Raw genomic sequence first — 27,782 nt, 5'->3', positions numbered from 1 at the left:
TTTTACACACTTAAAAAGATGGTTCTTTAATGCTCCATTAACATTTAAACGTGCCTTTGATTGAAGGGTTCTTTGCATCATGAAAGGGTTCTTGAGGCTGATGCAGAATGTGCTGTAAATGGTTCAATGCAGAATCTTTTTAAAAGGGTTCTATATAGCACCCAAAAGGTTCTTAAACGCTTGACATCGTAACAACAGAAGAACGCTTTTTGGTTCTATAAAACTCTTTTCAAATAGGTTCTACATAGAACCATCTATGGCACATTTATAAGAACCTTTTCATGATGCAAAACACCATTTAATCATGCATCATGATCTTTTGAGTGTTTATGGTTCTACATAGAACCATTTTCTTTTCCAAAGAACAAAATTCCTAAGATGAGTGTATTAAAAATGTTTGTATAATTTAAAATTGAAAAAAAAAATCTATTAAACTTCTAGAAAAAGTTGAAGTAAAAATATTTTATTTTGAAAATTTGAACAGAAATTTAACAAAACACTAAATGATTGCTGATCTGATCTGATGGCTGTATGGGCGTGGCCTAATATTCTAATGAGCATGTGTGATTGTCATCCCTCAGTCTAACACTCCCAGTCTGCTCCACCACTGTAGCAGATTGAAACACAACAGTGTGAGTGAAGCAGGTCGTGTTGTAGATCCTACTCACTAAAGCTTCTATAAGGAGAGGCTCTAATTCACTTTACTGTTAAACGAATGAACGAATGAATGAATGAATGATTGAATGAATGGGACAAATACATGGTCAACAGGAAGGATGACTGGACAGACAAGAGGCAGACAAATGAGTTGGCCTGACAGATCACTTATGCTTGCTGTTAGCTTTCGCTTGGTGGTTAGCTTTCGCTTGGTGGTTAGCTTTCGCTTGGTGGTTAGCTTTCGCTTGGTGGTTAGTTTTCGCTTGGTGGTTAGCTTTCGCTTGGTGGTTAGCTTTCGCTTGGTGGTTAGCTTTCGCTTGGTGGTTAGCTTTCGCTTGGTGGTTAGCTTTCGCTTGGTGGTTAGCTTTCTCCCAGTAAGTTTCTTCAGTTCTGATGAGCTTTGTGGACGAGACAAACCACATCAGCCTTGTGACTGGTGAGGACACTGCTGGGACCGCCCAGTTTACATCGAAAGAGAAGAATGTGGGCCGTGTAGTGGACATACATTCATATGTATGAATACAGGACACACTCTGTACATGTATACCGTGTGCCCACAAGCGCACGACTGACTTGTTTATAAAAACGTGGATTTACGTTCTTACAAGCTGCCACTGCAGAGATACGAGGGTTTGTTATAACAGCGATAATTTGCAAATAAAATGCAATCTATGAACTAAAATTCAGCTCTGACTTCCACTCCACCACCTCCGTCACGTGCAATGCCTTCATTAAATCAATCACACTGCCCGCCGTTTAAAAAGCGTCCTCTTTTCTGACCAGGACAAGCTTAAGAAAAGAAAAACAAACTTAAGTACCTATAATAAGCATCACATTAAAGATTCAAGTACAGACATTCGCTGTCATCACAGAGTCATCGCTGTCATCACAGAGTAGCTACAAAAGGCTGAATATCAGCTTTAGGGTTCTGAACTGTAGTCCAGGGATGCGGGAAGGTGAGTTGGGAGTGCTGGAATTTTAAGCAGTATATTTGTGACGTGAGTGATGACGTCATGCTAAATTATTTCCCCTTTTTAATTAGAATTTTTTTGATAAATTACATCAAACTGAATCCGTCACACTGCACTATAATGAGGTGAGAGACGACAATATATATATATATATATAACTATACTATAATATATATAACTGACACCTCTCTGACGCACATCCTCTCACTGCTCTGATTCATAAAAAACGTTATGCAAATTAACTGAGTGGTGTCCAATCAGTCCGATGATGTGTGGCGCGGTAATTAATTGTGTCACGCCCACAGCTGCGCGGTCAGAACGCACACTGAGTGGGAAATATAAATGTTATTATCAAGTTAGTCGATGTTTTTTCCTTTTTTAAAAAGCCTCTCTCTCTGCACACACACTCTCTCTTTGCACCTCAATCTGGATGTTTTGTAGTCTGTTGTTATCGAGGCAAGTGACTTGAGTCGCTGTAATGAAAATACAGAGTGAACTTAAACAGTGCAGCTACTGTAGGTTTTGAAAAATATATAAATACAAATAGAAAAATACAAATTCCTCAATATAACAAACGCACGTCTTCAACTTAAGCTACATTTAAATTATTAAAAAGTTCAGATCTCTGTATTACTATGTCTGTTTTTAACAGCTGCAGTCCTGAAATCAGGGGATGCTGCCTTCCCCTCAGCACCCCCACTTCCCGCGTCCCTGCTTGTATTTTTCAGCCTTTTTAGGGGAGGCTCCTGATGCGTGAGGAGACTGAGGCGGTAGGAGTGGGTGTAGTTTAAACTGCGGAGGCAGACACCTTCCACAGCTCCTGCAAAGAAATAAAGCAATGAGTTCACTGCAACACACAAATAATCAGTGTACATACAAATATAAATGAAAATTACATTAAACATATGAGAAACATGAGACGGCTGAGCAAAATGACAACACAACAGCTCCCCCTACTGGTGGCAGTAATATAATGCAGGATAATCTGCAGACCAGTAAAGTAGCCAGTCTCCAGTGTTCTTCACTGCTGAAGCCAAATCACGCTTCTCAGAGGAGGCTGTGTAATGTAACGTGTAGAATCCCATTACTTAAGTGTTACTTAAGTACTGATATACTAATATACCACAATTATTACCGTCAGACTGTAATCATAAAGTACAGATACTGCAGAAACTCCATACATTGGTCGATGTTGTTAACTCACTGAACATCTATCTATTTATCAATCCATCCAACCACCCATCCATCTATACATCCATCCAATCATCAATCCATCCATACATCCATCTACCCACCTATCCATCCAACCACTCATCAATCCATCCATACATCCACCCACCCAATCATATATCCATATATCCTTTCACCCACCCATCCACCTATTCATCCATCCATACATCCATTCACTCATCCATTCATATATCTATACATCCACCTACCCACCCATCCACCCATTCATCCATCCGCACACCCATCTTTCCATGCATCCATCCATGCATCCAGAAGCAGATAAACGCACCAGCTGGTCCACTCGCTCGTACTGGAAGGACTGAGGGAAAGAGCAGGGCACTGGCTCCACCGTAAACTTCATCTTTCCGTCCTTCATGTCTGCCAGCTGCTTCAGGCAGAGCCGGAAATGATTGTAGGCCTCGCAGGACACATCCATGTGGCGCAGAGTGAAGTTCAATCTACAGGAACATCATAGAATCCAGTCAGGCATGAGAGACCTACTGATCTCCATCCTGAAACTGAATAAATAACCATTAGAGCTCTGTAGTCATCAGTGTTGTATTGCTGTACCATTTAAACAGTTATTTCAGTCCAACTCCGATTATTTCAGATGATTTGTGCTGGCATTTCAGGACATACACTATGTGAGCGAACTAACATGGGCACTGATTTATTTTTTTTAACCATGGTTACTGGCTGATTAAAAAGAACTTGGAATTGAAGATGCCATTTAAACTGGATTTTAAACGAAAAGTACTCAATTAACCCAATGGCCAACTATTTTATACCATGTTGTGTCACTCATACACAGCAGCACGTTTCCACAGCAGCTCTGGGACATTTTTCCTGTAGTCATCTCCACAACCTACTAGCATTACATGTACAAACATAAAGCACGGGATATTCCGGTATTTGTATTTATTTGTACTTAATTATACTAAGTAGTGTTTACTACACTTTTGGGCCGTTAACTTCATTTACAAGCGAATTCTGATTTTTCTTTATGCAAAACAAGACTCTGCACACAGCAGCGTTGCAGCATTTGTGCTATATACATTCTGCAGCAGCGGCCCTGCAAAATTATTGTTGTTTCAGAATTTCACGACACGTCAAAGTCGCAAGTACAAAACCCTGAAATAATGTAAAATGATGAATAAAGGAGGTGGAGACATGTGGTGACACCCAACTCAGTCTTCCTATGTCAATGCACCTGACAAGGGAGAGAAAAATAAGTAAGACCAAGTGAGACGGCGAGCAGAGTAGATTAAACCAGCTAAAGTTGAGTCATGGTTATGCTACATGACTTTTACCCCCGATTTTAGTCCTGATTCTCAGTCTGACGAGGCGCAGACTCATTTTCTGGCCTTCCTATCACGTTTCATGTAGATCAGTGTTTATCAAACAGCTACTTTCATCAGCTGGACTCTACTGTAAATGATCAACAATTTCATCTGAACAGATTCCTGCAACAGCCAATGAAAACAGGGAGCGCGAAAGAAGAAAACACAGCAAGTAAACAAAGAAAGGCAAAAGGTCTGTCAACGCGTGGGGCGAAGCTTTTTAATGAGCTGAGTTTAAGGCACCAGCACAGTCGAGTTAATGTACATTTAAAACGCTAAAAATCCCAAACTGATCCCGTTTCTAATCCATGATCCTCACTTAAACAGCAGCTCCACGTTTGTTTATTTGGGTCTCCCAATAACGGGAGAACGTGTGAGTTAGTACGAGTCCAGGCAAGTTCTGTGGGTTCCGTTCGGTTCTGCAGCAGCTTAAAAGTTGAGTGATGTGTAATCTCCCATCGTTTAGCGTGGATCCCCAGTATTTCAGTCGTACCGTGTGAGACGCCCTGTCTTCTATACTCTGTTACGACATTAAAAGTCATGTAGTGAACCCAAGGCTTAAGACAGATTTTATAGTTTAAAAGAACTTCTACAGTGCAACATTATTCTTTATTGATATTTACGGCCAACTAATTGTCAATATTATTATTGTTATGATTATTATTTATATAATAATACATCATGAAATTATGGTCCAGCTACCCTAACATTAAAGTTAACAAACTTAATACCAGTGACGTTACTTCAACAATCACTAAAATAACTTCCAACAGTGAATATTTTAAGAAGATTATTTTTGAAATGTACTAGGTTGCAGATAACTAACTACCCTGTTAAAAATGTAATGAACAGTGGTGGACAGTAACTAAGTAAAAGTAATTCGTTACTGTACTTAAGTAGTTTTTTTCTGTATCTGTACTTTACTTAAGTTTTTCCATTTCGGGCGACTTTCTCCTTTCACTCCACTACATTTCAGAGTCTAATATCCGACTTTTTCCTCCTACATTTTGAGAAATCTGTCGTTCCTTTTGGTTTCTGTGTGTATAAAAACGTAACATGTCAAAACGAAAGAAGCGCAAAGCCAGAGCACCAATCAGGGCCCAGCGGTCACTTTGTTTAGAGCTGGTTTTGACCTGTTGGTCATACCGACCCAGTGCAGCACGCGGTTCAACGTCAGCGCAGCAGCGTAAAACTTTGGGAGAGTCTGTTCAACATAAATGATGAACTAACCTAACTTTGTGTAAATAGAGCTCAATATAGAAATATGTCCACATATGCAGTCGAGACTGACGCGGCTTTTTTCTGAATTTCTACAAACACCAGTTCATTTTATAGTAAATGAGTTTGGGCTGGTTTATGTTTATGAACAGACGCCTACAGATCAACATAGTAAAGGAGCTCATCTGTGATCCTGAGTTTAAAGCCAGTTTTTATTCAACTTAAACTTGGAACTAAGTTGTAAATAAATCTGAAACTGAAACTTTGCTTGTGTGTAAAAAGTGATTTCAGAGCCACTCGGTTCTCCCTGATGGAAACTGTTTACCTTCAGTGTTTTGTGCTTCTGATCATTTTAATAGACGTCAGCGCCACTAATTAATGACGTTCTATTAAAAGACTGGTTTACCAAGAGAGACGCTGGAGGACTTTCACCTGAAATGAGTTCATGAAGCCAGTCTGGTTATAAAAATGATAACAGGACATCAGAGCCAGAATTACTCTTTTAGTACTTTTACTTTATACTTAAGTACATTTGAAGGGAAATACTTTAGTACTTTTACTTTATACTTAAGTACATTTGAAGGGAAATACTTTAGTACTTTTACTCCAGTGGAGGTCTAAAGGGAGGAACTTCTACTTCAAGTACATGATTTGTGTACTTCGTCCACCTCTGGTAATGAATAATGAAACTATTTTAATTACTTTATCAAAGCAACGTAACTTATTACATTTGATTGCTTTCAATTTGGTGAACACTGCCAAATGAACGGAGTTGTTGCTCGTTTTAATGAGAAAGCTTTTGTTATCATCTGCAATCACTGCACGTTCTAAAGGGTAATGCAAGTTAAAGTGACGTTCCTATGGTAAACAGCTGAGGGGTAAAAGCAGCAGTACTAAATCAGGGAAAACATTAAATTATGCAGCTGCTGTGGCACTTCAGGACCGCCTTGACAGGTTTGATCTACAGCATTTGATTCCACGCTGCAGCCTGGCGGCTAACTTGCCTTTACCTTTTCTCTATGCTGAAGTAGGCCGTGCTGGGGCTACGCAGGTTGCTGGTGATTCGGTATAGAGTTTGGAACAGGGCATCGGTGAGGTCATCATCATAGCACACTTGGGGAAAAGAGTGGGCGTGGTTATTCAGTGAGAGTATGAAGGCTGGCTGAGTGGACAATGACAATGACAAGTGATGTTCATGTGATTTGAGTCTCGTTCAAGCACTGAGTTCAATCCAAAGTGATTATAAAACAAAAGTCTGCCGCACCATCTGCTGCGATCACAAAAGTGGTGTTGTCATGGAGGTCCGCCACCTCCTCCTCGCTCCAGCCGAACTCAGCGTCCGCGTCTGGTGAGCACACAGTCATCACGACATTACAAAAGCCGATCAGCGTGCTGACCTATAAGTGCCTATTCTGATTTGCAGCTCCACCATGTCCCCCTACCTGTGAGGAAATCGTCCGCGGTCCAGTCCAGCTGCCGCACTTTCACGCCTCGCTCTGCTGGAAGAAAGGGCCAGGAGCGCATAAGAACAAAGTGCTATTAAATGTGTGGGACATTTTTTCAGCATGAAAAGATGTGATTTGAAATTTGCTGCCAGGTCCCCCCCTTAAGTGAGCTCGACACAAACACACCTGCAGTGCTAGACAATTGATGTGCTAATGAAGCTCACCTGCAGGCTCAGTATAATGACTGTTCAAAGCCACGTTTCTCTGACACATGCTGAGCAGGTCCTCACCAACATCTGCAAAACTCACACAATTGAGAAGATTTTATACACAGATACAGGATGTGTTTCACATATGTTTTTCATTTCTAGTCAAAACTGCCAGTAAGTACAAGTAATTCATTTTTCAGAAGATATTTCAGAAGATATAATCTTCTATAAGAGATCAGATTTAAGATAATCTACTTGCATAAGGAAGAAGAAAAACAGGAGTTTCCAAAACTGAAGCTAAAAAAAACTGATTAAAAGCTACAGAGAAATCTGGGCTCCTAACAACCACCTGGAAGACCTGGTAGACACTAAAACTGCGTCTAAAAATGTTCTAAATAGCCCACTGATTTCCAGCGTAATTGGTGGTGCTGTAATCGGATGCCACTATTGCCAAAAGTCAATTTGCTAAATTTCTTCCCTCCTAGATTTTCCACGATCAGCTTTGAGTGGTTTTACTGAAAAGTGTTTAGGAACCACAGCAACTTGGCCATGAAGCGTCAGACCAGGTAAAGTTACAGAGCGGGTCGCCGATTTCTGAGGAGCTTAGAGCATAAAAGACACCAATGCTCTGCTGATCAATAACTGCAGAGATCAAACCTCCCCTGGCATCAACATCAGCCCAGAAACAGCACCGGGAGCTTCATGGCACGACACATCACCAAACACGTCAGATGGCGTGGTGTAAAAGCGCCGCCACTGGACTCTGGAGCAGGGGAAACGTATTCTGTGGAGTGATGAATCAGCTTCTCTGTCTGTCAGTTTGATGGGCGAGTCTGGGTTTGGCGAATGCCAGGACAATGATACCAGCCTGACTGCACTGGGCCAGCAGGAAAGTTTGGTGGAGGAGGAATAATGCTATGGGGATGTTTTTCAGGGGCTGGTCTAGAACCCTTAGTTCCAGTGAAGGGGAATCTTAATGCTTCAGCAGAACAAAAGATTTTGGACAATTGCAGGCCTCCAACTTTGTGGGAACAGTTTGGGGAAGAACCTTTTCTGTTCCAGCAGGACTGAGTCCCAGTGCACAAAGCAGCTCCCTAAAGTCATGACTGGGTGAGTTTGTGGTGAAAGACCTTGACTGACCCTCACATACATGCTATATTATTTATATGTGCATTTAATCAGAAACCAAACACTCATTTTCCACTAATTATGGTGAACAATAAAGATGATCTCATTTACACAAGACTCATATCAGTGCTTTAGGGGAAGGCATTATCAGCGGGCCTACTCGAATAATAAAAATAATGACACCAATTACCAAAATGGACCGCAGCCTTCTGAAAACAGGACAAACTAATTTGTTTCTTATTACGTAAGACAGCTTATGTAACTCTTCATGCAATGTGCACCAATAATTGCCACATAAAAGAAGTCAGCAGAGCAAAAGACACTCAGTCTTTGAGTTTGAAATGAATGAGGTGGAAAAGATCTCTAAATAACTCAGAAGGATTCGGAACAGTGGGTATGTGAAGGGTCTAGTCTAGGGGTCCTGAGGCTCTTTTACTGCCCTGTTGTGGCTCCACAGCAGAACTAGATTAGTAGGTAATAATAAAATAATCCTCCTCTACAGTAAAATAAAGCTCTGCTGATCCTTCAACACAGTTTAACAGTAAATGGTCTTAAACGCTGGAGTTAATGTAGAACTGCTGATTCACCCTTTAACCCTGAAGATCAGCGCAGACGGCTGGTCACCATAGCAACACAGACAACAGTCTCGCCCAGCTAGTAGCTACGAAACGGCAAAGAGAGAGATTTAAGACGGACATTGATAAATTCTGAAAGATATTTATAATTACTCCAGCTGGTTTTCTGATGCGTTTAATCTGCAACGAGAAACTGTCAAACACTAAAAAGTGACTAAAAGTCGTTTCTCATTGGCCAGCTTCTCATTTGAATTCTCCTGTTCCACCTTAAATGGTGAAGCAGTTACATTCTGGCACCTCAGGCACCATTTAAGGTGGAACCAAAAAATGAGAACAAAAAAGCTGGTGAATGAGAAGAATGAGAGAAATTTTACAAGAAACTATTTCACTATTGTGGAAAGGTTTCCTGCCGGAGATGCGAGAAAAGCAGCTAGAGCTGAGCTGAAGCTTGAAGCAGAGCAGGCTGCCTGTATCACTCAGGATAGATTTTAAAACTCTGATGTCCCATCACATCAAGCTCAGTGCTCACTTCTAAGAAGCTTCCAAAAAGGTCTGTCTCTAACTTACCATTTAATTAATACTTATTTTTTGTTTTACTATTAAGCTTTATCACCTGTCTGTAAAGCTTTGAGCTGCCACCGGCATGAAAAGTGCGATATAAATAAAATTATTATTGTTATTAATGAATCAAATTCAATAAAAAAAGCAATATGTAGGAGCACCTGTGCTGTTTATTCTTAGATGATAAAATGACTCATCCCAAAGACAAACTACTCAAAACAAATGATCTAAACAAAAAAACCAATGACTGCCAACCTCACTGGCAATCAATCTCAATTCACTGAGCATTTGCTTGTGCAACAGCCTGTTTTAAATGACACCTGGCAGCGAGACGGACTGAGCGATGATAACGGAGCTGGAGCTTATCAACCAGAAGATCACAATGAAGTCTTGGTAATGAGAACCGCAACACCACCCACCCACTCGGGCACTCTCACTCAAGCAATCAACAGGTGTGACAGTGTTCCCTGAGATAATACGCTCAAATCTCAAATCGATGCTTGTTTCTTTTTGTCAGACAGCAACTCTGAGATAAGTCACAGCTTCCAGAGAGCTCTCCACAGACCAAACATACTGCCCTGTACACCACAGCCTAAGCCATTTACTGCTCTGTAGATAAAATCACCCAATATTAAAGCTCCAGTTTTATCCATATCAATGAAAATCCCAACAATAAATCAATGTTTATGAGAAACATGTATTATAATTAAAGTCTACAACACAAATATAGCCATTTTATTCACTAGTGAACCTACATGTGTCTTCTGAGCTACTATATGGAATGCTGATGATTGTGAAATAATGAAAAATCTGAAATAATATGTTTTTTTGGGGACTATTTTGCCTCACAACACCCAGTAAAAAAATTGCAAAAATACACATGCATGGACAAAACCTTCTCAAAATGATCATAAAACAGTGCCTGTGTTTACATGCAAAGATTTTGCCAATCCAATTGAATACATTCCAATTACAGACTCAGGTGTTTATGCTCACTCTACTCAACAGTCCAATGGAAAAGCTCCTTTTACATGCTCACTACAAGTAATCCAATGCAAAATGAAAGCCCCTTAGAGTAAACGTTACCATGACAACGAGCATCACGAAAGTCCAGTCAGAGTGAGATGAGCAGCAGTGAGCAGTGATTGTGTTTTTAACTGCTTTAAAATGACGTCAGACTCAGGAAAACGTCCTTCCCACGTCCTTATCAAAGAAGGCCGAGAGGAAGACGTCGTGTTCTGAGACACATAAGCTGGACGTCCGTCTCACTGCCGTCTTTTAAAGATCAGAGCCGTTTAAGTGTTCTCTGTTTTTGTTGTGACACGACGTACATGCACAGAACATACATGTTCAGACTGGAATGTAATCGGATTCAGGCGTTTATATGTCTATTATTCTTCTATTTAACAGATTACTTACAGGATTACCCACCTCGTTCAATCACTTCGGGTCTACATGAGTCAGACAGTAATCAGATTACATCGAGGTCACTTTACCTGAAAATATGAACAAACATCATCTAGAAGACGAAGAATATTTAAATCCTTCATTTTGTCACATCTGGTTTCAGCTGCTCGCTTATTTCCGGTGCCGTCTGTTTTCGCACATGCTCAAGACTGAGAAAATTAGAAAGAAATCAGAGTAAGAGTTCATAGCACTGAAAAATCTGATTACTGAGCTAAAATCCAGCCTCTTCATCAGATTTCTTAATCGGATCTGATCTAAGAAATCAGAACGTGCTGTTTACATGACCATTTGAATAACCAGGTAACTGCTAAAATCCAACTATGATCGAAGTATTGAGTGCTTGTAAACGCACTCAATATCTCAGATGTCAGGCAGCCTAATCATAACCATTTCATGTAATAACTTTCTGTGAGGGAGCTTTTAGAGGTGGACGTCTGGTTCCTATCACCACCAATGTGAAGAATTCAGACTAAGTTTCTCTAGAGCATTTCACACCAAACCACTCTGAGTGACTTTGTTTACATCTTGACTATTTAAAGTTGTAAAATTGGTGAAATTCCCCTTAAAAATGATGAGGCATCAACAAATTTGTCACACTGGACCTGCTATACATGTACACAATGTTCCCTGCATGAATGAGTTCTGAAATACTGTGCAAGCTCCTTCAAAATAACACCTGGAAACAGGCCTCACGTAGGTGTGTATGATGTGCTAGACTGTTCAGAAGAAAGTGCTTTGATGATAATGGCTCAGGACATTGCTTTCACCCCCCCCCCGATCACCACCACACACAACCTCTCTCCTAGTTTCAAAATTACGAGGCAATATTCCCTCTAAGATCTGCTCTAAGACCAAATAAAACTCCAGCCCAGACAGACTCGGGTAGGAAAAGATATGCCATACAGTCTCCAGGAGACCTAAATGATCTGCACCGTACACAGAAAAACATTAAATTCTATATGTGCAGATATTTTCTAAAGCTTGGAGAACTCAGGACACCCTCAGGACATGATTTTAAAGCTTCTGCTTCAAAATAAGATATAAATCATCAGAGCAGACTATCAAACGCTCTATGGCAAAATCGAATATAAACCTGTGCCTAATAAACACGGCTGCTGACAGCGTTTGCGAGGACTGCAAATGTGGGTTTGTGGGGTTGTAGATACTCCTAAAAAGACACAAGTGCAATACATTTTGTTTATGGCTAATCAGTGTTGGATATTTTGGTAACACAAATTAGCATGTCCACACAGTCCATGCCAGTCTACGCTGGTCTGCTGCTGGTTTAGTGGGTCACTCAGCATAGTCATGCTGGTTGACCAACATACTAGCATCCAAAACACATCATACGCTGGTTCTGTTGGTGACCAGCCACGGTCTATGCTGGTTTTAAAACAGGGGTTGGATGGGCTCGAACCTGGCTATATCGAAAATATTTGCCATTTCTTGTGGAGTCCCTTTTCTCTTTGTACATGGTGATGTCATTAGGAAGCATAGTATACATTTTCACAGCTATGTTGACGACTCCCAGCTATACATATACAGCCAGACTAACCAGCTGTGTGTCAGATATTTCTCAGTGGATGTCCCAAAAATTTCTACGATTAAATAATGAAAAAATTGAAATACTGATCATTGGTAATGAAACTCAGAGAAAAATTATTTATGAGAAACTTGGTTCTTTAGCTTCAATTACCAAACCTGAAGTATGAAACCTGGGTGTGATCTGAGACTCTGAGCTCTGTTTTATCTTCAGGTAAACACTAAAGTCACTAAAGTAGCTTTTTATCATTTCAGAAAATCACTAAAGTTCTGCCGTTTCTCTCTCAGAGCAACGCGGAGAAACTAGTTCATGCATTTGTTACAAGCAGAGTTGATCACTGTAATGATCTTCTTACTGGACTTCCTAAGAAAACTATACATCTCGTACAACCCGTACAAAATGTGGCAGCATCCTAACAAAGCTGCACTGGCTGCCTGTATCACTCAGGATAGATTTCAAGGTTCTGGTACTAGTCTTTAAAGCTCAAAACAACCTAGCACCTGCTTACATCACAGAGCGTCTGTCTGTTTATGTTCCGGCACATAATCTAAGATAGTGGCCTTCTACAGACACCCTCTGTAAAACACAGAAAACATGGAGACTTTTTCAGTTATTCTGCTTCTAAACTGTGGAACTCAATTCACCTTTTATTAGACAGTTAAGCTCAGTGCTCACTTTTAAGAAGCATCTAAAAACAAATCTCTGACTCAGCATTTCATTAAAACTCTACATCTCGTGGTGTTTATCTTCTAATTTGATCTTTTTCATTTTCTTCTGATTCTAAATAAACATTCATGATTTCTTGTATGTTTTATCACCTGCCTGTAAAGCACTTTGAGCTGCCACCGGCATGAAAAGTGCTATATAAATAAAAATTATAAAAATTATTACTATTATTCCATTTTTTGGTGATCAGTGAATGGTACACAAGGCCTATTCGGCACTACAATGGCAGCATGTCACTGCTATATCTGTAGGTTAGACTCGGTTTTCCTGTTGTCATCACCTACGTGGGCTGCGTCTCTCTATACTCGACACTGACTGGTTTGTAGAAGAGCATCTGACGTTGGTGTGCTGTCAATTTCCCAGGTAGCCTTTTCTGTTTAAATAGAGAAAAATGTCGTATCCTGTCTCTTTCATCCTCTCAGAAAATCAGGTACAGGTTTCAGCATTTTTATGCTTTTTTTTTTCTTAGTTGACTTTTTTGTCAGACCAAACTCAGAGTGATGACAGTCAGCACAGGCGTCTGTTTAGCTGACATAACAGATCTAGCAGTTAGTGTTCTCTTCGCCCTCTTACCGCTGGTGCTATCCTGTGATTAGGAGAGTCCTAACCTGTAGGTGGAATTGGATACGAGTAAACTAGGGAGAAAATTGGGGGGGGGGGGGGTTGCCAAAAAAAAAAAAAACTGTACATAATGATGGAAAAAGCACCAAAATAACCTGTTTCATTTATATATTTCCTCTGATAACAGTTCACAGATGCTGACAAAAAGGATGCAGCAACTTTTTTCTTTAACTTGGGTGTGTCAGGTGTAATACCCGGCCTCACTACCAGAGGTCAGCCTCATCCGAATACTGACATTCTCCCTTGTTGCACCCTGAACCCTCACCTGCAGCTCATTTCACCTGCCTATTTAAGGACCTCAGTATTGGCAGTTATACTGCATACCAAGCCTTGTTACCTCACTGTTGATGTTTCTGGATTGCTTTGACCCTGTTTCTGTATTCTTTGACTGCTTCTGGATCTCCCTTTGATGCTTTTGGACTTTTCTTGTGTTTTGACCTTCGGTCTGTTTTTCGACTCTGATTCTGTTCTTTTTGTGTTTCGGATTAAATGGGATTATGGATTCTATTCATTCTGGAGAGTCTTCCTTACAGGGTGACATTTGGTCATCCTCTACCCTGTCGATGTATTAGGTCTTTAGAGATCCCCCCACACATTTCTTAAATATCAGGTTCTTTGAATTCGAGGTACATCCACAACAACACTAGATAACTGCTAAAAAACCTGAAAGCCTGACCGAGGTGATGGTGCAAAGTGTAATGGTGATTAAGTAGTGATCAGAGGAGAAAACGACGCCGTTCAGGAAAGACGTGGAGAGCATCAGTATTATGATCAGCCATAAAACTATGACGCTGGGAATGTTACCACTGCAAGTCAAAACAGCTGCTTAGGTTTTTTTCATAATAGCCCACAGGGGACCCCTAGCAGTTTGGGGCCCTGGGCACGTGCCCATTTGACCCATTTGATGATCCAGACCTGCCCCTAAACACTTACCTGTGCAGTACACCTTTTTGGCGACACGTGCCATGATGATGCTGGCTAGGCCAGTTCCTGCTCCCAGCTCGAGGACTGTTGCTTCTTGGAAAACAGCAGGATGAGAGAGGATGAAATCAGACAGCAGGAAAGCTCCGCGCCAGATCTGCTGAGCAGAGCCAAAGTTACTCCACAAAACAGGGCAAAATGGATCGTTGCACCACAACTTAATGGACACGTGTGCACTCACTTGCTTTCCAACATCCTCCAGTGGCGTGGCCATCGTGTGCTCTGTGGAAAGCATGCCAATGAAGTGGTCAGCAGCCAAAATGATAAATACTCTGCATCCAGTAAACCTTGTGAGCCACAGAGGAGCCCAGTTCTAGACTAAATAAGATTTTCAGAGGAGAAATAGCCAAGAGGAGTTTGATTGAATTCAAAACTAGCCTAATCTGTTTCTGGGAAACCAGCCCTGCAGGATTTATGGAGACACAATAACGACAGGAACTAAATTACTCTTACAGGACGAGATCTAATCTAACCAGCTCGACTGCACTGCCATTCAAAAATGTGGAATCGCTCGTTTCAATAACAAGGACACAAAATACAATGTTCAAAAAGCTGCGGGACGAAAATGACATAAAAAGGTGTTCGATTATTATTAAAACAGTGTGCCTCTGCCTGGATGTGCTGCAAGTATACTTTTTTAAAATAAACATAAATACAGTAAAAAAGTAACAAATTTCTGATTTAGAAAAAAGCAGATGATGTGCTGTGAGCCTGTCTGAAGAACAAAGTGTGGTTCCAGATTTCTCCTGGACGCCTCCAGACATCACACAGATTTATTAAATTCCATCAGCAGCACTCCTGATTTAACACAATGAAGTATTGATCAGCCAAACCAGTTACTGCACGCAGCCTCTTAAACTCCTTGGAACCACCGGTGGTTCCAAACTGCACTTGGTCATGTTCTCCATAACGTTCATATTCCATAAGCTCCATTCAGAAGCTGGGCGTCGTGTGAGGCTGTAGCTCTTCTCTCCAGTCTAATAGACGGTGACGTCATTTTAAACCCTTATAATAAAAGAAGCTGAACTTTGTTTTTCTACTGAAAGTCGACCCGTTTTTCCCCAAATCTGGGCTCTAAACTATAAACAGACGGCGTCTCTTCAGTGATCTGCTCTGGAAACATCACTTTTAGAGAACAACACAAAGAGCGGCGGAGATTTTTGGCCTTCAGCAGTGAATCGTAAGTGTATAGTGACATGTGGAGATCATAAAATACACGTTCTGTTAATCTGAGGGGAGTTTTTACAAAAAAATTTAAATAAAATCACAAATAAAGAAACACTTGACGATAGAACCCCATTACCAATCCTGATGATGTCCTTTGCACACTCTTTGTCTTCTGCCTCATCGTCCTCTTCGTCGCTAACAGCCTCTCCGGCCTGGCTGAGGATGACCGGATGAATCTTTTCTCGGTCACACAGCATGCGGTTGGGCTTCCTTGTCACAACAAGGTCTCCGTCCTCGTCCAGCAACACGCCCAGGTCACTTTTCACAGAGTCCTGAACCTCCACCTGCTCCTCCTCCCGCAGAATCCTGAACTTTGACACGAAGACTGGACACAGAAAATGAATGAATGAATGAATGAATGAAGCCTTTATTGTCACACAGTCACCAAAGTAACCAGCGAAATTTTGATCAACCCGTCCGTGCACATACAACATGACAAGGGGGTGGGGGACAGGACAGGACAGGAAGAGCGGAATGAGGAAAAAATACAGAACACGGAATACATGGGGAAAGGGAGCGGATAAACAGGCTGGTTCCCCCGAACCCGGACTTCTCGACGAGGAGATGGTGTGAAATGCGTTGAGAGACCATTTGATCAAATCCATTTTCCTTTAGTTTGAAGAACAGCGCAGAGAGAGTCTCTCAACAGAGAGCATAGACAATAAACACAACTGTAGAAGCGAAGCCGGAGAGATAAGCGAGAGGAGAGGGAAAAAGAGCGACCGCCTTCGTTGAGAGCCAAAAGCAGAGCAGTCGGGAGAATGAAGTAGTGATCTGAATATTGCACTGACCAATATAATCATTTATACTAGTACATCATATTCGTGAGATAGAACGGGTGAGTTCAATCCCTGCTGATGCTACAGCCATCAATGGGACTCTCTCTGGGTGGGTAGTGTCGGGACTCAGAGCGCCTCACCCTCCTACCCCGAGTCCCAGCCGATGTGGATAAAAAAAGTGTGTGTGTTGCTTATCAATTAATTCCAAGTTAGGTTTTAGTGCTAATTTGTTCTGTTCTCTAATGCAAAAACGGATAATTAAAATCAAAGGATTCTTGCAAAATGTAAAAAAGGTTAAAGAACAATGAAAAACCAAACTTCAGCCGGTGGTTCTGTTGAGGAAGGAGAAGGCCCTGTTCAGTTATTATGTTTCAGGTGACAAGTCGGCTTCCGGATCGCCAAAAATGCCAAGATCCAACCCAATCCATCAGTTTTTATATGCTTTTTCCAAATGTGCTCACTGCCCCCCCTTGGGTGATTTCTTCACTCCTCCTCTCTGAGCATCCTGGGGTTCCCATTGGCTTTCATTATATTCACGATGTTAAATTTACTATGCTTTGTCAGATAATGACCATTTTTACGACTTCTCCATAGTGGGCCTTGTTAATTATTTAAGAGTTACGACCCGACTCTGCTTGCTGCTCATCTCCTCACCAAAAGCTAGCTTGTTTTTACCGAACAGGCCGTATTTCTTGCATGCAGCTTTCTAAGCAGTGCCTGGCACGAACGCCCCTCGCCTGAAAGCATTAGGCCCTTTCCTACCTGAGGCTGCCAGCCTTAGTTACAATGACTCTATACTCTGTTTTAATCATTTCTAAATTAAAGATTAATAATGACTCAAGGATATATTTTATCAATAAACTCTCTCAGTAGGATGGCCCTCAGTCTTCCCCCATCACCCAATGCAATGCTAGCCAGTGCAGACGTCTGTTAGCTGACGTAACAGCAGTGGAGATTAGTGTTCTCCTCTTAGCGTGTTCGGCTGTCCAATGACGCTGCATTATCGGCAGTTCAAAAAGACGCGGTGGTGCTTAACAAGTCTCGGTGGAAGCCAGTGCAAGGTTTCACCCTCCTAGCGCTGGTGGCATTGTGTGATCGAACTAGATACGACTAAACTGAGGAGAAAATCACTCTAGATACGTGTAAAATACCAGTTGAATCCATCATAATAAAATCATTTTATACACGTATCTTCAACTAATTCGTTTCATATGATGGAAAACAGCAGCACAAATTCATACATCTGCCTCTAAATCTAATAAACATTATAGAGCACCACTGTGAAAGACACTTAACCATGGAAGCTCTATCAAAACTGAGGTGAAAAGTGGGAAAAAATCCAAAAAGAGGAAAATATAACCTGCGTCTGTATCTTGAAATGTGCTCAACTGCAGATATGGTGCTTTCTACTGTGCGGTGCTTTAAATGTGTATATATATATATCTTGGGCTGTCACGATCATGAAGTTTTAGCTCATGATCAGTTGTCATATAAATAAGGATCAATGATTTGTCTTTTTATATTTATTGCATGCAACTGTTAATGTAAAAGCCTAAAGGGGCCAAATTATTTTGCTTCCCAGATTTTTACTTTACTTTAACGTCTACAATTACAGATTCATGTGTAGAGCTACACTTTTCCTTGGAAGAGAAAATATCTATCTATATATCTATCTGTATATATATATATATATATATATATATATATATATATATATGTGTGTGTGTGTGTGTGTGTGTGTGTGTGTGTGTGTGTGTGTGTGTGTGTATATATATATATATATATATATATATATATATATATATATATATATACACACACACACACTGGGGTGGTACCCTCGAGGGTACATCTTCAGTATCTTTAGTTATTGAATATATTTGTACTGTAATCATAAATGATATATGTTAAGTTGTACAGACTCCATACAGCTTGTCTTGTCTCCAGTTTTTTAGTTTTTTGTTCTGTTTTTAAATGATTAGGTTATGAAAAATCACTACTATAAACCTGTTCACCTTGGACAACGTACTGAAGGTACGCAGTTGGATCTTAAATCCACTGCTGTACCGTTTAGGGAAGATTTACATTGTTTGAGTAAAGGTACATTTACTTTAAACATTTCTGCACAGAAGCTTATTTTTCCTGACAGTGTAACTAACGAATAAATAAACATTACTCATGCTGCGCTCTAAACGTTAGACATTTAGAGTTGTTTAAGCTCAGTCATAACGCTGAAGCAGCTACATCTGTCATTTTGGAAAAACTCTATTCAGCTTATTTTCATATTCAGGTTCTTCTAAACTTGCATAATAACTTTCATAATAAAAATAACACTGTTTATGGAAAATATTTACCTTATTTTATCAAAATTTGCAGCTTTTCAAATGAAAAAAAAAAAAATTTAGGGTCAAATTTGGGCAAATAAGCAATTCTGAATTAGAACGATAAATAATTAATAAACCGCGATTGATCATTTTATTGGAGGAAGCTTGAAAAACATACAGGAACACATATCTGACTTCTTCTTACTGTATGAGAGAGCAGGAGGAGAATTTAAAACATACCAACTAAACACTGCTGATCACTTCGTCATCGAAGCCGGAGGTGGAAGTCGCTCGCTGGCTTCCATTTAATAAGAAGACGTCACGTCACTGAAGGTTTTTTTCTCAGACTATAAACAACTCATGCGCAGGAGCCGGGCGACAGGGCCGGAGAGAAGGAGCGTCAGGAGATTCCTAAGTTAATTACACTGATGCAAGACACTGTATGACAGCTAGAGTGTGTAATAGAGGAGCAGACACTCGGAGACTTACAGTGACTTACGATGTCATTAAAGAGTCTCTGTGACTGTCTGGCGTCAACAAAAACGAAAGCAGCCACCTCTCCTCTGAACCTCTGCCACCTCTCCTCTGAACTTCTGCTACCTCTCATCTGAACCTCTGCTACCTCTCCTCTGAACCTCTGCCACCTCTCCTCTGAACCTCTGCCACCTCTCCTCTGAACCTCTGCTACCTCTCCTCTGAACCTCTGCTACCTCTCATCTGAACCTCTGCTACCTCTCCTCTGAACCTCTGCCACCTCTCCTCTGAACCTCTGCCACCTCTCCTCTGAACCTCTGCCACCTCTCCTCTGAACTTCTGCTACCTCTCATCTGAACCTCTGCTACCTCTCCTCTGAACCTCTGCCACCTCTCCTCTGAACCTCTGCCACCTCTCCTCTGAACCTCTGCTACCTCTCCTCTGAACCTCTGCCACCTCTCCTCTGAACCTCTGCTACCTCTCCTCTGAACCTCTGCTACCTCTCATCTGAACCTCTGCTACCTCTCCTCTGAACCTCTGCCACCTCGCCTCTGAACCTCTGCTACCTCTCCTCTGAACCTCTGCTACCTCTCCTCTGAACCTCTGCTACCTCTCCTCTGAACCTCTGCTACCTCTCCTCTGAACCTCTGCTACCTCTCCTCTGAACCTCTGCCACCTCGCCTCTGAACCTCTGCTACCTCTCCTCTGAACCTCTGCCACCTCTCCTCTGCCACCTCTCCTCTGAACCTCTGCCACCTCTCCTCTGCCACCTCTCCTCTGAACCTCTGCCACCTCTCCTCTGAACCTCTGCTACCTCTCCTCTGAACCTCTGCTACCTCTCATCTGAACCTCTGCTACCTCTCCTCTGAACCTCTGCCACCTCGCCTCTGAACCTCTGCCACCTCGCCTCTGAACCTCTGCTACCTCTCCTCTGAACCTCTGCTACCTCTCCTCTGAACCTCTGCTACCTCTCCTCTGAACCTCTGCCACCTCTCCTCTGCCACCTCTCCTCTGAACCTCTGCCACCTCTCCTCTGAACCTCTGCTACCTCTCCTCTGAACCTCTGCCACCTCTCCTCCTCTGAACTGCTAAAAATAGAAGTCGGCTGTAACGACTTGTCTACTGAAGTTCTGGATGATTTTGGGGTGACTTCTCTACAGAGGCACTTTATTGTACGGCTTTAACTGCTCTATTTCGCTGCTCCTGGAAGAAAATCTCCGAAAATCTCCAAAATGATAACTTTACAGTAAAAGGGAAAACCCCTCTTTACTTGCAGTGTACGTCAATGGAACCAGATTTTTTTTCCCAGAGCTAAATCCGAAGTTTCTTTTGGTCCATTCTTCATGAAATTTACACACAATGTAGAGCAAGGTTTTCTTCCGACAGCAGCAGTTTAACACTGGAATCATTTTCAAGGCCACATTTTACGTTTAATTTCTTCACTGTATTAATTTCACCAAATAAACACATTAAAGCATGATCTCTATAGAGGGACGTGTTACCTTTTTGTTACTATGTCAATCAGAAAACGTCATTTAACCAAGGGCGCCAAAACTTTTGCTTGCGACAGCAGTTCCATTTAGACAGTTATATGCACTGTTATAATTCTGATTGATCACTTTTACGCCTACTTAAGTACGATCTAGCTTTTGCTCACGTTTTACACATTTACTGATCGCTTTGTCCTGCTTTGTGACTGGTCAGAGCTTTAGCATTTTAATTTTACACCAGTCTCAGAGTGCCACATACTGCAAAAGCTTAGTGGGTGAAAACACCGTAAATTTAGTTGATGTATCTAATATTTCTCATTATGAGACTGTTGAAAGAGTATCATGATATTATTTAATCTATTTCTATATTGGATGGATGGATGGATGGATGGATGGATGGATATCTAGTGATGGTCTTGGGCAGACTCTTTTACTTGTTTTAATAAATAATGAAGGTAATTTTTCTGATTTCAAGAAATAATGATTAAAACAAGTAAGACGACCTGCCCGTGGAATAAGACACAAGTAAGAAATGAGCAGAAATGCATACAATAATCTCATAACGTTCTTACGACAATGTCATCATGAGAAATATGAGATATATTGTCTATTTTGCTGATGTGTTGACGTTCTAAGATATTTTTACAGTGCAGTCTCGTAATAAATATAATAAACACACATCTGGGGCGACTTCCTAAACCCCAAGTTCCTCTAGTCAATGCACTTATTTATAATATATCAATAATGCAAGCAAAACAAGCTACTGCCGCTGGAGTTTTTAACCCCCTCAGTGTCGCTGCTGGATGGAGAACCAAAAACAAACAGCCAACAGCGTCCAGTGGCCACTGATGAAGGACTAGAGAATGACAGACAGAGGGGTAGGGTGAAGTGTTGGGGCTACATGGCCCTCCACACGGAGGTTTTTATCTAGAGAGATATGAGAAAAAAAGAAAAACAGCAAGACGGAGAACAAGCGACCAAAGAAATACACAAACGTGAGAATTTTCTCTGTTAAAAAATGACGATAAGCACCGTTTTATCTTAGTTTAGTGTTGTTTCAGAGTATTATCGTCCTTTTTTTTCATAACAAGCATGAAAACATCACTAGTAGTCCTGACATCTCTGTAGCGAGCTGGCTAACTTTCCCGTTCCACCTTAAATAGTCCAGCAGTTCTGACACTGGAAGCGCCAGAATGTCACTGCTGCACCATTTAAGGTGGAACGGGAAAATTCTAACAAGAATCTGGAGAATCTCTGACTTCAGCTTCACATCACTGAAGAATTAGGGGGGGTGATAATAAATAACTGCCCCCCTCTTTGAAGGCGTATGATCCCTAAATGTGACTAAAGCCCAGCAGTGAGGAGCTGAACTTTCCCCTCCTCTGCTGTCCCTGCAGACGGGCAGGGTCGCCTACAGAGCGGCGCTGGTAGCTGTTAATGAAGTGATGCTCTTTTATTAGAGGGTCTCATTTCAGAGGGAAGATCTCAAGCAGTACCCCAAGGTGACGCTCGGAAACAAGGGGTTCGTCTTTGAACTGTACTTTTAATTTTCCTGCAGTCATCATTTCACAACTATAGCAGTAACAATGCCTTTAATCTCAAGATAAAACCAGACTACCATTACACTCTTTCAGACCGGGGTTCATGTAAGGAACTTCCACTTGAGATGAAGGTAAGACGCATAAGAAACTAAGGGTCATTACGTGTAGCTTCATCTCATTACATGGCAACCACTCCATTCTGGAATTCATGCTTTTACTGCAGTCACTGCAATACTGCAAATATCACGATTACCTGAAGCACTCTCAGAAGAGCGGCTGAGAGATAGAGACGTGTGCAGAAAGCGTGCTCTCCAACACCCTCACACAGATAACTGCTTTCACGGAATATGCAGAGAAGAACTGACCAATTCAGCTTCGCTCCGCCACTCTAGGGGTCACTTCATCTGCAGGGAGAACGTGTCTGGAGAAAGCTGCCGCCTCTTATTCTGAAAGCAGCTTGTGCTGATGGCAGTTCCGGCTCAATTCAGAAGCTGGCTGGACTGGGGAGAATATAATAGGCCACGGTCTATGCAGGAGCGCTCGTATACACCTCAGGGGTTTGTCTTCCCCGATAAGGTCTGAGAATAGCGACAGGTAGGATTAGCGAGCGTTTGAATGATGTTCGGCATCATGTTCATCACAGACTTCAGGATGCCTCTTCAAAATCTGTGGGACTACCTAGAACAATGAATGAGTGGCTGAACCTTGATGTCGCCTACATCCAGAAACGTGTCCAGTCCATGCCAAATCGAATCACAGCGGTTATTCATGCTTGTGGAGGTATTAAATGCTATTAAATGCGTTTTAATCACAGGTGACTAATATTTTGTCTGGTCACATACTGTGCATTGTGAAATATAATGATAGTGATAATATTTTTGTATCGCTTCATATCGCTCAGCTCTAGTTGGAGGACAGTTTGCAGTGGAAACTCTAATTTTACTGAATCAGCCAGCTTTTTTGGATTTCTTTGAACAGTATTACTATAACACTATGACAGCAATTTCCGTTACCATCACGCTGCCACAGTTCATCCCAAAGTGGTTTGTGGAAAAAACAAAGGAAAACGCTGCAGGGCTGAGGTGCGAGACCAGATCCACCGCGCAAAACCAAGCAGACTGCAAGACTGTGGGTGGTAAAAGTCATTACCCAGGAGCTGTTTGTAATTCGGTTTGTGGCTGTAACTCTATGTAACAACACATCTGTGATATGGTGAAGGCATTGCTTGAACACTCCGGTGGAATGCGTGAACTTCATCAGTGTGAACGGTTCCCTTATGAACTAACCAGGACACAAAATCGATGCCGGATTCTTGTGGCTTAAAGCTCTGGTGAGACATACAGGACAACAAGCAGCTTTCAAACACTCATTACCACGGCAGCAATACAATGTGAGGGGAGCTGGAGGGCTTACAATTAAACACAGAGGATGTCCAAGGGTTATTACACAGGACAGTGCCTGTTACTGACTTAATGACACAATTAAGCTGTTTACACGAAGCTCAAGAGCATATAAACATTAAAGGCCTATTAAAAATATTATGCAATCAGGAGCCACTTAATTGGCGACTATCAGTTTTGTCATTGATATTTGGCTGTGCTGCGTCTTTCCCGGTCTGTTATCAGACAAATGAATTTGCATCCCTAACACAGGAGACCACTGATAAATCAAGAAGCATATAAATTCTTCTGCGCATATTTTAGAAGGCAAATTTGACCTTATTATGTAATTTAGGCCAAAGTATTCAGTCAAATCTGAAGACACTCTTCGGCAACCCTCACAATCTCGCAACTGCTTCCTTCAGCCCTGCATGGCATTTTGGAATCAGGACAAGGAAGAGCTTTAAAAACCAGAGAAAATCAACAGCGTCTAATAAAACAGTCAACGTGATCAGACCACCCTCCGCACCCCTCCGCACCCCTCCGCACCTGGCTGTCCTACGCTATTGAGCCGAGCCATGAGATGACGAGCATTCGGCAGCAAAAGGTGCACATCTGACAGCACAGTGTCACTCCGGAAGGCGACCTGGTCCATGGCCACCCCTGCAAGTCCTCTCCAGCACACTGCTCCTGGGGCCAAAAAGCAAAAAGAATAATAATGAAAACAACAGAACAAACAATCTGGCTTCTAACCAATTTGTGTGCACCGATCAGGCATAACATTCTGACCACCTCCTCGTTTCTACGCTCATTGTCCACTTTATCAGCTCCACTTACTGTATAGCTGCACTCTGTAGTTCTACAGTTACAGACTGTAGTCCATCTGCTTCAGTGGTCAGGACCCCCATGGACTCTCAGTGTCACTGCCGGACTGAGAATAGTCCACCAACAGCATCCTGTGGCCACTGATGAAGGACTAAAGGATGACCAACACAAATTGTACCAAATAGTACCTGCTCTGTGAGGGTCCATGGGGGTCCTGACCACTGAAGAACAGGGTAACAGAGTATCAGAGAAACAGATGGACTACAGTCTGTAACTGTAGAACTACAGAGTGCAGCTATACAGTAAGTGGAGCTGATAAAGTGGACAGTGAGCGTAGAAACAAGGAGGTGGTCATAACGTCGTGCCTGATCGGTGTACGTCCTGTAGGGAATTGTGCACGTGAGGTTGAATCCCAAATGGCTCTCTGTTAGACATACACGGAGATTCACTTGAAAGAGGCCCTGAATATTCTGCTGTAACTCCCGTTATGATGAAGCAATCTGAGCCAAAAAAACACGCTACACACCTTGACGTGTGTGTAATCGATCACATTTTCAGACAGCTTCCGCAATGAGAAGGGATCAGTGATCCCGTCATTTCGCTTCCGTACCATCTTCTGAACAACGCTCTCTGAGGGAGACTATACTATGTCACAAACACATTTCGTCCTAAATTCACTCTGACATCGCTGGAATGAACTGGTGACCCAATAGACTCACACCATGAAAACGTGCCGCTCAATACTGGACATCAAGTACAGTCGAGTGACTGAGTGAAGGAGTACGGCAGTATGCACCTGGAATCTGTCCGGCGCCTACCTCACCACTCCGAGGCAGGGGCATCCCGGCTGGCTGGAAGCTCCATATACTGAGCTCATTGCACGTTGTTTGGTTCGGATTGCTTCATACCAGAGAGAGCGATTACAGAGTATTCAGGGCCTCTTTTGAGTGATTCTCCCCGTACAAGTTACCCCTTTAATACAGTACAAATAAACACCTGTGGGTCAGAAATGGGCCAGAAATGCATAGCAGGCCCGTGAAAACAGGTTTCATAGGTTACATAAGCCCCTAATTGCAACGCTGTGAGCTGACTGCAATTATTTAAGCAGACTGCAGTTATTTTCCACATTTAAAGCTGCAACAACAAGCTGAATGTGCACTTTGTGTTTTGGGTTCAGGAAAATAAAATAAAGCAGTAAATGCCTTTACTGAGACATCAAGGAGATTATTAAAATACAGAAGTATTTAAAAGTAGTTGCTGTAACATGTTTAGGTGACAGAGCTGAGTAATATCTGTTTATTTGTTAGTTATGCAGCCAATAGATGCAGCTGGCAGAAAGTGTGTTACTTTTGCTTACATTTTCAATCGAGTGTAGATCGTGTATCTTTGGTTGACTCTACACAAACGCTTTAACTGTGCACACTTAAAGATGGTTCCCTAAGGGCTCTTGGCGGTTCTATATACCAGCATGAACACTCAAAGAACCCTTTGCATGATTAAAGGGTTCTTTGCATGGTGAACTGCTTCTTCAGACTGATGGAGAATGTGCTGAAGATGGTTCTATGTAGCACCAAAAACGGGTTCTTCTATTTTAACAAGCTTGACATTGTAACTATAGCAGAACCCTTTTCAAAAAGGCTCTGTATAGAACTATCAACACATTCTCCATCAATTTAAAGAACCATTTCACAATGCAAGGAGCCCTTTAATCATGCAAAGGGTTCTTTGAGTGCTCATGTTTTCTTTTTGCTTGTAATTAATTGATACTTTATACTTTATTAATCCCACAAACGGGGAAATTCCACCTCCGCATTTAACCCATCCGTGACGTGAAATACCACATACACACAATAGGGGGCAGACTGCCCGGAGCGGTGGGCAGGCCTATTCACGGCGCCCAGGGAGCAATTGGGGGTTAGGCGTCTTGCTCAAGGACACCTCAGTCATGGACTGTCAGCACTGGGGATTGAACTGGCGACCTTCCGGTCACAGGCCCAGATCCCTGACCTCCAGCCCACGACTGCCCATTTACACAGAGAACCATTTTCATTTTACTAAAGAACCCTTAAAGAACCACCTTTTTTAAGAGTGTGTACGTTTGTGTGAGTGTACTGATTCAGCAGCACAAACAGTGTTAAGATGTAAACCAAGTGATTCAGAGCGGTTTGATGTGAAAATCTCTGTTTTGGAGCAACTTAAAGAGTCAGAGCTGTTTACAGTGGTGGTGATAGGAACCAGACGTCCTCCTCTAAAAGCTCCTCACAGAACGTTCCTACATGAAAACGTCATGAACACATTGCCTGCCTTTTCTTTTATGATAGCTTAGAGAAGGTTTTGATAAAAAAAAACTTGTCCTAATCCACTGATGTTGGAGGGGTATATGCCAAGCATTGTATTGTAAAATAGTCCCCAAAGAAAACTGATTATTCCAGATTTTCCACTATTTTCCATCATCAATATTCCACATAAACTCAGAAGACTTGTGTAGGTTCTCTGGTGGTTCTGGATGGTAAATAAAACGTGTATATCTGTGTTGTCATGGCGACGCCTGGTTCCCATCACCACCACTGTAAAGACATATTTGTCCATATTTGTTGGATTTTTGTTCTCTAGCTCATCCCGCAGTTTCCACGATATCGGCACCGTTCCAACTCTGGAATGTTCCGTCTGATCAGGAATGGTGTGCTTGCATACGGCTTTTTGATCTGACCTATGATTTTCATACAATCACCGTTAAATTACGATTTTTAGACTCTATCATGATGACCCAAGTCCATGAACCCCACCCTATTAACCATGTGAGATACCATAGCAACCACCTAGCAACATCTCAGCAGTCACCTGCGATACCATGGCAACCACTTAGCAGCGCACTAGGAACCACCTGGGACACCAGAGCAAGTAGATTAAAACTAATACCATAAAACCACTTAAAAGAACGGTTCTTCGAGGTTTAATCAGTAAATATCATGGTGCTATATAGAACCATGAGCACTCAAACTATACGGAAACCTTTTTGATAAGGTTTTATACAGACCCATCTTCAGTCTGAAGAACTCTTTAATCACGCA

At 41.8% G+C, this 27,782-nt stretch overlaps 1 protein-coding gene across 5 annotated transcripts in view; it reads right to left on the bottom strand.

Moving 5' to 3' along the window:
* Window positions 1-442: 442 nt before the first annotated feature.
* mettl22 (methyltransferase like 22) overlaps window positions 443-27,782 on the bottom strand; it is a 60,551-nt gene continuing 33,211 nt past the window's right edge. For 3 of the 5 annotated variants that reach the window (XM_037544762.1, XM_017706963.2, XM_017706962.2), the window contains exons 2-11: window positions 24,436-24,576; window positions 15,976-16,224; window positions 14,854-14,894; window positions 14,625-14,769; window positions 7,086-7,157; window positions 6,859-6,915; window positions 6,681-6,761; window positions 6,427-6,529; window positions 3,148-3,316; window positions 443-2,448 (exon numbers count right to left, since the gene is read on the bottom strand). In XM_037544762.1, coding sequence (XP_037400659.1) covers window positions 2,416-2,448; window positions 3,148-3,316; window positions 6,427-6,529; window positions 6,681-6,761; window positions 6,859-6,915; window positions 7,086-7,157; window positions 14,625-14,769; window positions 14,854-14,894; window positions 15,976-16,224; window positions 24,436-24,541 — 1,056 coding nt within the window. In that variant the 5' untranslated portion in view covers window positions 24,542-24,576 and the 3' untranslated portion in view covers window positions 443-2,415. Of the gene's footprint in view, window positions 2,449-3,147; window positions 3,317-6,048; window positions 6,530-6,680; window positions 6,762-6,858; window positions 6,916-7,085; window positions 7,158-14,624; window positions 14,770-14,853; window positions 14,895-15,975; window positions 16,225-24,435; window positions 24,577-27,782 lie in introns of those variants that run through there. The other 2 variants (XM_017706964.2, XM_037544763.1) reach the window with 2 other exon arrangements.

This window comes from Pygocentrus nattereri, chromosome 14 (genome assembly GCF_015220715.1).
Source record: "Pygocentrus nattereri isolate fPygNat1 chromosome 14, fPygNat1.pri, whole genome shotgun sequence".
NCBI lineage: Eukaryota > Metazoa > Chordata > Actinopteri > Characiformes > Serrasalmidae > Pygocentrus > Pygocentrus nattereri.
The sequence above is the reverse complement of the archived record's forward strand: the minus strand, read 5'-3'. Positions and strand labels throughout refer to the sequence as shown.